The sequence below is a fragment of the Zingiber officinale genome, chromosome 11B (assembly GCF_018446385.1).
Source record: "Zingiber officinale cultivar Zhangliang chromosome 11B, Zo_v1.1, whole genome shotgun sequence".
NCBI classification, from domain to species: domain Eukaryota; kingdom Viridiplantae; phylum Streptophyta; class Magnoliopsida; order Zingiberales; family Zingiberaceae; genus Zingiber; species Zingiber officinale.
Window position 1 is genome coordinate 73115299 of NC_056007.1, and position 11813 is coordinate 73127111.

The 11813-nt window shown below is 36.3% G+C and overlaps 1 protein-coding gene across 1 annotated transcript; it reads right to left on the minus strand.

The window, feature by feature from the left end:
- Nucleotides 1-457: 457 nt before the first annotated feature.
- LOC122034723 (E3 ubiquitin-protein ligase ORTHRUS 2-like) lies at nucleotides 458-11520 on the minus strand. The gene is made up of 9 exons (XM_042594060.1): nucleotides 10936-11520; nucleotides 3854-4386; nucleotides 3536-3661; nucleotides 2718-2817; nucleotides 2529-2590; nucleotides 2322-2424; nucleotides 1923-2055; nucleotides 1125-1342; nucleotides 458-1038 (listed from the first exon to the last, which is right to left on the minus strand). Exons 1-9 carry the CDS (start codon nucleotides 11413-11415, stop codon nucleotides 673-675), a joined length of 2121 nt encoding a protein of 706 aa, XP_042449994.1. The 5' UTR covers nucleotides 11416-11520; the 3' UTR covers nucleotides 458-672.
- Nucleotides 11521-11813: the final 293 nt, after the last annotated feature.

Below are 11813 nucleotides of genomic sequence, written 5' to 3' on the forward strand. Positions count from 1 at the left end.
AAATCTAAATGGACAATATTTAAGTACAATAAATTAGAATAATTATCACAACTTTTAATACACCCCATTGCATTTGCTAGACTGTGAAATGTTCTAACGTTGATAGAAATATGTAGAGACCGACACATTGATATGTGACAATAAGTTTAAATATTTTTTCTAAGAAAAAATGTATTATTCCTGAAATGAAAATGTAGAAACTGAAAGTTGTTTTTCTTGAGACTTGAAGCTTTATAAATTATGGGGAACATATGCTCACTCTGTCCTTCCTCGAAATGAGGAAAAAAGACCTCCAAGCACAGATACCAATCTCAAGTAGAGTTGATTCTCAGCAACTTGTGTAACAGTTGATCAGCAACTTGTGTAACAGTTGATCACTACTGAAATGGTTATCAAGATCCATTACATGGCCTTATAAATTTTATAAGCATCAATTATCACCAAAATCTACTCAATCAAAACAAAACTTCAAATTATATTCCTCAAAAAACTTCGTCTATACCAATAACCAGCAAAAAAAAAAAGGGTGAATCACAAAGACATTAATCGGTTGAAAATGGAGATGGCATTAGCAATTTCCTTTACTAAGTTCCTTGGAAACAAAATAAGAGAGAATGTAACCAGAAAGTAAAGTTTCTTAGAGCTTCTACTTCTTCTTATTTTCCAGAACAGTCATGTAATTTTTTCGGTTCTGTGTCGCTTGCATGAAGGCTCAGAGTCTGTCGAACTTGAGGTATTTAGTGTACCATTCTCACCAATTAGATCTGAATTAAGAACATCACCATCAGATTTCACAAGGGAATCATGCTTGCCATTCTCCGTGTTGTTGAGCTCTTCTACACTCAACATTGGGCCCCTGATGATATCTCCTTCCCTATCATGGTTTTCAAGTTCAGGAGCAACTCTTCCATCCATTTCAACAGATTCTTCTTCACTGGATTTCCCATTCGAACTATCTTCTGCATTTTGTTCCCCTGCATTCTCTTCTTCTATCTTTTGTTGGAGTGACACTATCAACTCCATCAATTCCCTGTTGACCTGCAAGAAGCATATCCTCAGCAACAATGTAACACATTACATGATTGTTTTTATCAGTGGAGGGAGACAGATTATATACTAATTACCTGGGGCATCTGCAGGAAGTCAGATATATCTGCTGAGCAAGAAGGGCATTTTTTAACAATCTTCTGAGCTCGGAGGGACCGACCACCTGCACAAATCCTTTGCCGCACAAAAGATTTATCGGCGAATTGTCCAAACAAACAACACTTGCAAAAGTTATGACCACAGGGAGTAGTAAGCGGCTCAGTCATCACTTTCCGGCATAGAAGACAACTGAATTCTGTAGACAAATAGTGAGATACTTAGTGCAATAACAAAAAATTTAACCATGTTTGCTTTGCAGACTAATAGATAAGGAATATAATACTTATTCTTGAGAAATGAAATAGAATTGAAACAAAAAAAGAATTAGTATTGGATGGTCATTATTTGCTCTCAGTTCATAGTTATAGAATAACATAAGTAATAGATAGGAAGAAGATCCACGATATTAAAATATCCATCCATGTGACTAGGAAGATTCCTTTTCACATTTTGTAGAAGAACCAACATGATAAGTACAAACAGTTGCTATTTGGGTTGATGAGAGGAAAAATTAAGCTAACTAGTGAAAAGAAGATTTGAAAATGATATTCTGAGTTTATTCTTTGAGCCAAACAGGAAAATACATTCCATCAGAATTACTCACTGGGGATGGAATGTCATTCATGTAAACCAAACATATGGCAAAAAGGAATAGCACAAAAAATGATAGAGAATCCTATTAACTTTCAATATCATCTTTGACAAGATAGGGTGTAAAGAACATAAGAGCATGAACTTTGCCAAATAAAAAACATGGGCTAGTTATCGAGGTAGACCTTTCAGTAATCTCTCCCTTATAGACGAGCCCGGGGCACGCCTTATTGTTTTTCTTACAGCATCTGGTTTGCCATTAGTCAATAGCTTTCTGCTCATGGGTGGTGGTTTTATCCATCTCCAACCATGTTCGTCCTATTAGTGCAACAAATACATAAGCATTATTTTGCTGAAAGGTCTTCCCAAAGTGAATGTACGTCTACTAAAGGAGAAATCATTTCAAGTAAAATCAGTGCTTGGCATTGCAAAAAAAAGATAATCTTATTTCCCAAAAAGCAGCATGAACATGATTAGGAAGATGAAATAAGACAAACAACAAATGCTACAGCAGGAAACAAGGGCACTATTACTTCTATTTCAAGAAGTCATATTAATATTGAACTAAGGAAGATGTATCATACATCGAAGTCCCATGCAGGACTTTCCTTCCTAACAGTAATATCAGTTGCACCATTCAGTTCTTCAACTTCCGGCAAGCTGCGAGGACGATCACCATGCTCTTCACTGAATTTAAAATTAATTTGAACTTGTTTTCAGATAACTCAGATTACCTTATAATGAAATAAAAATATGAAAAGTGGATAAAGAAGTTATCTATAACACAAAACCTGGTCCATGGTGCAGGCTCATTGTCACAACGAACAAAGAGATATCTACAGACCTTAAATCCCTGGAAAAATATGAACAAACAGTAGCAACCAAAAGATATACTTTCTTCAAGTATCTGCTAAAATATTGAGATAACCATTTAATGCAGAAAAGCTACAAGATTTAGGTAAGTTGGGTAAATCACGTACTTGCACTCCAACTTTTCTCCAACATTTCTCAATCCTGTATATTCCATCATATCGAACACCAGTTTCAGGAGCATATGAAGAGCGCTTCTCTTTGTGAGACCTTTCAGTGAAAACATTTTTGTTAGGCCACGAGAAGAATAAATTCCAGGCAAATTGAGATTACAACATATCCAAATCATGTTAGAGTAAACTAGATTAAAAAAAAAAAAGAATAATAACTGATTCTGATGTGGATAAGTCAGCAAGACTTCAATTGCTATATTATCTAATTGATCAATAAGCAACTTCCATAACCAAATGTTTCTTTCTAACCAATTGTCAAGTATCTATGTTGACATATTTGAAAGATCACTATTCCATCTTTGCACTTGTTTCTGTATCTATGCAGAATTAGACACCAGAATATGGAGCACAATATGCACACCGCCATAATTTAATAGGGTTATCTCAGAGTGATCTTAGACTGATACGCAAATATGCTTACAGATACAACCAGGCTAGTTGACTAAACAGTGTAAAAGAAGATCACAGAGTATCACCAGAAAGCAGAATCAGAGTCTCCCTCAAGATTTTAGTTTCTTGCTATTGTACACTTTTAGCATAAACATACCATTTCAATACTAGCCCAATGAAGAGAATATCTTTGAGAAACAACAATTAGAAGATGATGATCAGCTTTATAAGGAAATGAAAAGTTGCAAACAAGCAGGCAAAGATTTTTTTTTTTAAGTAATAGCGCATACAAAAACCAAATTCTTGTGAGCATACTAGTTGAACATACATGAATTTCTAGTTAAACGGTAAAAAAGACTGCCCACCTTACAACTCTGACAGGATAACCTTTCAGGCAACTAACTCTTAGTGCTGCATTAAGTTTCTCAAACTTCTGGTCAAATGCCTGCTCCTTGTTTGTCCGTTTGTTTCCACTTAAATCACGGCCACCACTTCCAGTTTAAGGTGCAATCACAAAGTCAGGCATGCATATAGTTATAAAGATGAGAAGAAATAGAAAAAAGATGAGCAAGTGACAAAGCAAAAATGGAGCTGTTGTCTGTTAAAGAATAAAAGGAAGAATTTTATAGAAACAGCAAAAAAAAGTCAAATGTTCTACTATCAACTTCTCCAGGAAAAAATACCTGCCAGTGTAAAGGAACCACTCTCCATGATCTTCGTCATCTTCATATCCTCCTGAGAGTGCAACAGATTGAGCACCATAATCTGACTGCCCAGCAATGCCTGCTACATGGGGAAAGTGGGCTCCCCATTGCCTACACTCCATACGGTCTTCCCATGTCTCTCCAACCAAAACACCTCGATTTCTCTTAGGGTCATTCTCAGCAAGTATTGGGCCAAAATGATCTGGATGGATAGTAACAAATATCTGACCACTACATGCATTGGCTTTACCAGCTTTCTTAGCCCTCTCAGTAGTAAATGCCTTCTCAGGTCTGTTTTCATTCTGAATGAAATGGTAAACATTTGTTGTGCCACCTGATGTGGTTGACTTGGCAGTCTTTGCCATACGGATAGCCACAACAAGAACTGAGTTGATTCGCGGTTGAGCCACCATCTTAGAAGGAATAGAAGATCGACACTTTGCACATGTATATTTACCCTGTGCAATCCACTTCTGGAAACATTTTAAGCAGAAATTGTGTCCGCATGGCGTCTATCAAGCAAGAGAACATGAAAGAACATAATGCATGTGAGTTTACAATTTATTTGAAAATGCATGCATTATCAATTCAAAATGAATGAATATAAAAACCCATATTTTACTTGAAAATAAACTAAATGAATGAAACAATATCAAAATATATTGCATGATCGCCCTGCTCTTCTTGTAGGAAAAGGCTCGTTGTGTATTAGAAATTGACAGATTTGGTAAAGCCATTAAAGCAATTAAGTAATACGAGACTGTACTAAACAAGAAAACTAATGGCCATGACAGCAAATCTGGAAATGAGTGATTGTTTGTCTAAATTTATTTGTATTGTCATAAGAACACCAGTAATTCAAATAACATTATCTCAGGAAATCCACAATATGGCAATATTGTGGGCATCTACTGTGAATTCTCTTATTTCTAAATCTATCAATTCACATGGTTTTAAATCTAAGCTCAGTTATGCTTCACCAAGACACAGCGCAACCATGAGATGCAACACCTTTGAATGCGTCTTGAGGTAATGATAATGACACACTTCATTTTCTCCACCATTAATGCTTGGTTGCATAGTTACTTCTATCAACATGAAATGTGTGTGGGCATAAATCAACACAGGTGCGGAACCAAAAATTGTCACACCCTTTTCTCCACCATTAGTGCTTGGTTGCATGGTTTACTTATAGGAGCATGTAATGATGTTATCATAAGTTGACACAGGTGCAAAACCATCAGAACCTTTTCCTAAACCTACATTTTTTGAACCTTGTTTCCATGATAAAATGGTTCTAAGAGAAAAAAAAATTGTTATTTGCATATCAAATGAAGAAACAAAAATTTCATCAGGTGATATTACATGCCAAATACTGTGTCAAAAAGTCAAAATACTGCATAGGTGAAGTCCATGTATTCACAATTAAAGAACACGTTATAATTTGTTGATAATCTAAACAAAGCACGAGATGGGAATATAAAATTGAAACCATGTCATTAAATCTTGTGCCACGTCCTTAATATGGATGAGACATATAGCTTTGAACCTACATTGAGAAGTGGAACATGTTGAAAATGTAAGACCACATTGGATGCACCATTTCTCACATTGTCATGCAAAGCTAATCTCAATTGGTAAGTGCAGAGGATGGTCCGATGAAACATTGCTAGCGATTGGGAAGGATAACAAGCAAGTTCTTTAGCAAACCTTGGTTTCAAAAATCACAATGATAACCAGTACACTTTGCTCGTTGGTCACCTCCTCTTTAATTCAAATAGTAATGAGCAATGAACTAAATTCATGATCATTAGTATTCAAGCATAACTTGTCTAACCAACTAGAACCGTGATAAGTTAGTTACTAGGATTTGTTAACTTATGGCATAAAAGAGGTTTGGATCATTTTGATGAGGCAAGGCTGTGAGTCAGGGTTGATAAATGAGGAGGTGTTTATGCCTATGATGTTTGAAATGTACACATCGTACGACGAATTGTACTATATGCTAACTCGATTATGAGGTTAGCTAGTGCTCTTTTGGAAGAGTGTTAGCTAGCTCAACGAGTAAGGAAGCATGTGTTGCCAAGATTTTGGGTTTTAAAACCCCCTTCATCACAAATGGAAACTTGAGGACTTTCATCATATGTTAATAAAAGGGCAGCCCGGTGCACGAAGCTCCTGCTAATATGGGGTCAGGAAAAGGTTTATTATACGTAGTCTTACCCTGCTTTGCAAGAGACTATTTCTGAGACTTGAACTTGTGACCTCCGAGTCACACGGTAGTAACTTTACCATTACGCCAAAGCTCCCCTTCTCCATCATATGTTAATCTTAAAAAAAAAAACTTGCATTCATTTGGCAAAGATGCCAATAGCACAACCAATATGATGGTGTTGCATATGGCTTGTAAAGATGGCAAAATCATTTCCATTAGAGAAGTGTGTCGATGGGCAACTGAGAAAACTTTCAAATTCACCATAGTCTTAACATACTAATCAAAATAGTTAGTGTGATGTGCATATTCTTTCGTGTTTTGGGCACAAATTTAAAAGTGGAAGGATATGCACAAATTTAAAAGTGGAAGGATATGCCAGAAGAGATTATTACGTATTTCACGAGGTCCCAATATGTAATGGACGAGAAGGTGGTCACATTGCGCTAAATCAAGGTCATATAGGCATATTGCTTATGCAAAATTAAACCATAGTGATCAAAATCAGATAATTTCGATACACATCTACCAAGAAAGGAAAATTCTCTCTTTTCAAAGTTTATCATCTCAAAAACATTAATGGAAAAATTAAGATATATACATCAAAAGAATATTGGTGAATAATAGTTAAAGCCATTTGAATGAAAATTAAGATATGATTATCTACCTAGCAACATGCAATTTGGCCGCCATATAGAGCATGCATAGCTTATGGTGGTGCATATGCAAATTCATATGACATTGGTGATCCAATTATTTTTTTTTTAAAAAAAAGATCAATTTATTTTCATATACATAATTCAAGTAATGATCGACCTCATAATACTTGATGATAAACAAATCATTTGACAAATGACATTCTCATCAAACTCCTAGCACTCCTTGCTTGCTCCACAAGAGAAGAAATATGAAGAAGTGTTAAATCATTGGGCCCTCGTCATTTCAAAAATTGTTCCTATTGATTTATAAAAGAAATTAAGCTTGAAGTTAATTGCTTTGACAAATTATTTACTTCAAAGTCAATAAGTTAGGTTGAACTTAGAGATTCAAACAAAGATAAAAATAGCATACAATCCACCAATGTCTATGGTGTCATATGTTGAATCTTCTATCTGATTTCATGTTCCATGATTCAGTGAACCAATGAATTATACATATCTTCAACATATGCAATTGCAGACGTGGTTGCATGCACTGCCTTAAAATAATACTATCAATAGCTTAGTTTGATTAATCATGTTATTGCCAACCAATAAGCATATGTCACTTAAAGTTCCATTTTATGTTCCTTATAATTTCCTACCAGATGATTGATACTAGAAGTGGCATCATAGACTACCATGGGAATTATATTAACTTATTTAAGAGCAAGCATATTGGTACCAATTAGTTAATCTCAAGTAGTTGGGGGTGACTCCGGTTGTTGATGTTGTTATTATATTGATAGACTTTTAGGATCTTAGACTGCCAATGAAGTTTATGAATTCTGAAATACTACAAATAATGATAAAATACTTGCCTCATTAAGTTTCAAAGGCACAAAAAATGACTTCGAAGATGAGATGCTCTAAAAGTGGTAACATAGGCAATTACTCACTTAAATAGCCAAGTAATTCAAGCAACAGATTAGTATTACTATTAAGAACAATAAACAAGATGGTGCAAGAAACATCTAATCGATAGAAAGACATACTACCTCCGTAACTCATTGATTAAATTAACTAGGAAGTATGAACCAACAACCTAATTCCATGGGATTAATTAAAAGCCAAAACTGGCTTATATTAATAAATGCTGACATTTCAAGGAAGATTTTAAGAATGATCTAATATACTTTCCATTCCTCATCTTCTTTGAGAGTAAATCTCATTATTCCTCCTACAAGAAAGGCACATGCCAATCTTCTTTGCCACACTTTTCTAAGCAACCTCTTTCTTCAGTTCCCTTCACCACCGTGTCATCTTTGACCATTCATTTATACCTCTGAACTTGTGAATCTCCAATGAAGATGAAGTGCTCATAAAGGTTAAGATCACCATCTATTGCACATGCACAACATCGTAATATGCATTGTGCCTCTCAGAATTTGAAACCTCTGAAGCCATCTTGTATTGATAATGACCAACCACCCATTCTGACAAAGAAAGATCGCATTGTTGCACACCATTTCTACATTTGGTAAGAGCCTTAGAACTCAATCAAATCATTGGCTTTCAACTTTCTGTAAGCTCATTAACTGCATAGTTTGCCACAAAGTAATAAGGGAAAAAAATTCTTTTGAGATGATTCATGTCTTAAAGCCAATTTGCCATGATATACTAGTGCATCCATAGGAATACAAATTGGAGATGTTATAGGTGAACCATATATTCATTGCTACAAAAGAAGAAACTACAATGGTTTTGCCATTATCTATTGTTGAAGGTGGAAATAATGTTTATATACATAGCCATAGATAGTAGTGAGTAATAAATTGAGTTGCTAGTCCAATTTAGTATTGGAACTAGCCATGTGGGTACTTGAGTGGATGTTTGGTTTTGTTAACCATGCACCTCTAATCCACAAACAAAAAAAACAAAGGAAAAAAAAGAACAAAACATGTTGAAAGCAGCAAGGACTGTAAATATGTATGTTAGCCTCTCCTAGCAACTAGCAAAAGAAAAAACATTCCATTTTATTGTTCAAATTAGAAGCATGAAAAGAGAATATTGGAGTCTTCAAAACAACAAAGTGAGAGACCTTTAACTTGGTATATATATGTTTATACAACAAACTTGCACTTCCACATGCCAAGAGTTTCACCCTTCCAACAAATCCAAGTGCATCTCTTAATATTTCTTAACTAGTTATTACCTATGTTCATGCCTATGGCAAATCTTTGAGACTTATGGCAGCCACAAGTTATCAAAATAAGAGAAAGCATAGTAATATACATGGGCAAAGATTCAAAAGGGTAATAGGATCAAATTTTAAAAAAAAACAAATCTAGTATTTATATTTCATAATTTGCATCTCAAGTTTTTCTCTCCCCCTTGTTTCAAGTATATACCATTTGATTCTATCTCATCATCTTTCATACATCCTATGTGCATGACTTAATATAGATTAGGTGTTTTGTGTCTCTTCTAACATCTTTCCTATCGGTATCAATGTTTCTCCTAAAATCTCTCTCACTTGGAATACGTGACCAGAAAAATGTTGGAACCATTATTGCACTTTTTTCTGTAACACTTTTATCAGTCTCTATGTCTATTGCAATTTCAAAAAGATTGATTCATCTTTGTCTCTTCCAATATCCTAATAATAATAATAATATCAGAATCACATCTTCTCCTCATCTCTTGGTGACATTACTCAATCTCTCTTGATATTGTCTTCTCTTCTCAAGAGTAGATTTTAAAATTCTAATGTATCCTCTCCACTTTGTAACCTTTCAAATAAAATTTCAAAATCCCAAGTTATCTTTTATTGAAAAGGAAAGTTGATGAAGAAAATTATATCAAGTCATTTGAAGAGCACCAGCTTCACCATTTTAAAATCTCTCTTAAAGTTCATGATCAACCCAAGGTTTAATCATCTAAGGTTTGGTTCCCCGGTCACAACAAGTTGTATTGGTGGTGCAATGCAATTGCTAGTGGTTGTGCCAAGTGCTAACCCTAGTGGCGAAAGAGGTGGAAACACCAAAGAAGGAAGAAGAACCTTAAGGCTACCAAAAATAAATGTCCATCTATATCCATGCTATTAACCAAGTTCAAATTATAAAGAACATGTGGATTTGGATAGATAAGAGGAAAAATTCTAAACATAATTAAGTTTATTAGTGAATGACACTCTAAACAAGATGGAAAAGAATGAAGGGATCAATTATGAATAAGTTGAATGGAATGTTGAAAAATGAAATGAAAATTTGGAAGCATCATGTTCAAGAAACTCTTCTATCTCGATAAATTTATCCCTTTCTTAACTTTGTATTTAGAATTCACTAGAATAAATAGTCGAAAGAGCAACGAGTTAAAATTGCACTAAAATAATTTAAAAAGGGAATCAGATTGTCAAGGCCAAAAGAAGGATGTGGTGACAAAGTACTCCAGTAGATGGTTCTTCCTACCACCCTTTGCCCCCATCAACACAATTGCAACACGGCCTCAATTGTTTATATGCGCCAATACATATTTCCAGGCTGCTCAAGTCTCTTATAATGGACACTACATAGAAGTCTTTGGACAGCTTGGGTACGGACTGAATGGGTGTTCACCTTGGTAATGTAAATGTGGACTTTGAAGCCCCATTTGGTATGTGTGTTCTTTGTGTTATGACATCAGAAGATTTCATTGGAGTCAGATGTTATTGCCTCTATGTGAAGCATTTGTCAACGTCCACTGGTGACTTGTCCTTCTGGAGCTGAATAAGATATGGCGTTGAGTTCCTACTCCACTAGCCCTCCAACGAGCCTGCTGAGGCCCCAGATGCCTTGGTGTTGAGTCCTTCACACTCCATTGACACTTCTTGAGCCCCTTTCCTGTGGGTGATCCCTTTATACAATCTCTATTATTATGATATGCGTGCTCATAATCGATATTCCAGTAACGAAATCGACTCGTTAGGATGTTGACCTTCCTAATCCACTCAAAAAAGAAAACAAAAATAAAAAGAAAATTCACAGAAATGTTAAAACAGTTTTGGCAATCAAAGAAGGAACTTCTAAATCGGCATCCTAATACCACACAAGTGCACATCAAAATTAAAGTTGAAGCTATAAAATCCCAGTTCCGAGCAGGATTCCCAGTTAGACATTGAAGTACATATACAAAAAGTAATAAAGCATTTAATGACACCAAGAAAGGCTTACAGTAACAGGCCGGTCCGGCAACTGCATGCAGAAGGCACAGCTGAACTTTTCATCGAACAAATCAAGAAAATCATTGCCGCCGGACGCCTTTTTGTTCCCACTCCCGCCCTCTTCGTCTCCATCCTCTTCAACCACAACTTTTCCGCCGCTCAATAGTACCTGCCTCCGTTTAGCTTTCTCCCGTTCGGTCAGGGACGCATCCGCCTCGATCGCCCGGATTGCAGCGATCAGGTCTGACTTGTCGCCCGCCGCAGTCGCCACGGCAGAAGTCGAGGGAGCACCAGTTGCGCCGTCCTCCGTCGGGTCGCAATCTGGGCACTGCCACTCCGCGACGACCGCCAGGGTCGCTGGGGGAGCCGAGAGGCACTGCCCGTGCCACGGCGTCGTGCACGTGCGGCATACGACGATCTCCGCCTCCGTCGGCGTCGCACGACACACCATGCAGGCGCCTTCGCCGTCGCAAGGAAGGTCGGGGGCCATCGGCAGGGCAGCGGCGGGAGGAGGAGCAGAGCGAGGGGCTTTGACTTGCGAGGAGAAGAGAAGGAGAACCGGTTTGAAACTTCTCCTCAAATGGGGTAGGAAAGAGGGCTCAGCGTCCTAAATGATCGGTTTGTTTTTTATATAATTTTATAGCGCACATCAAAACGGATTTCAAATATTTTATTTTAGTACGTCATTTCTTTTCCGTAATCATTAAATCTTAAACAACAAGCAACTAAAACAAAAATAAAACCAGATAACTATTTTAAAACATTTTTATTTATTTTTCTGCTATAAAAAGAAGGTACTTAAAATAGGAAGGCAATTCTTTAAAATATGCAGCCCCTCAAACCCTGTCGCAAAAAGTAGGAAAGGAAAATTTGTGATGAACAAATGCA

Excerpts from the sequence above, each read along its gene's own strand:
- LOC122034723 (XM_042594060.1), bottom strand. The coding sequence starts at position 11,415 with ATGGCCCCCGACCTTCCTTGCGACGGCGAAGGCGCCTGCATGGTGTGT. Across the intron at positions 2,425-2,528 it reads GAGCCTGCACCATGGACCAG|TGAAGAGCATGGTGATCGTC; the intron begins GTTTTGTGTTAT and ends TTTTAAATTCAG. Across the intron at positions 2,056-2,321 it reads GTCCTGCATGGGACTTCGAT|GACGAACATGGTTGGAGATG; the intron begins GTATGATACATC and ends TTGCACTAATAG.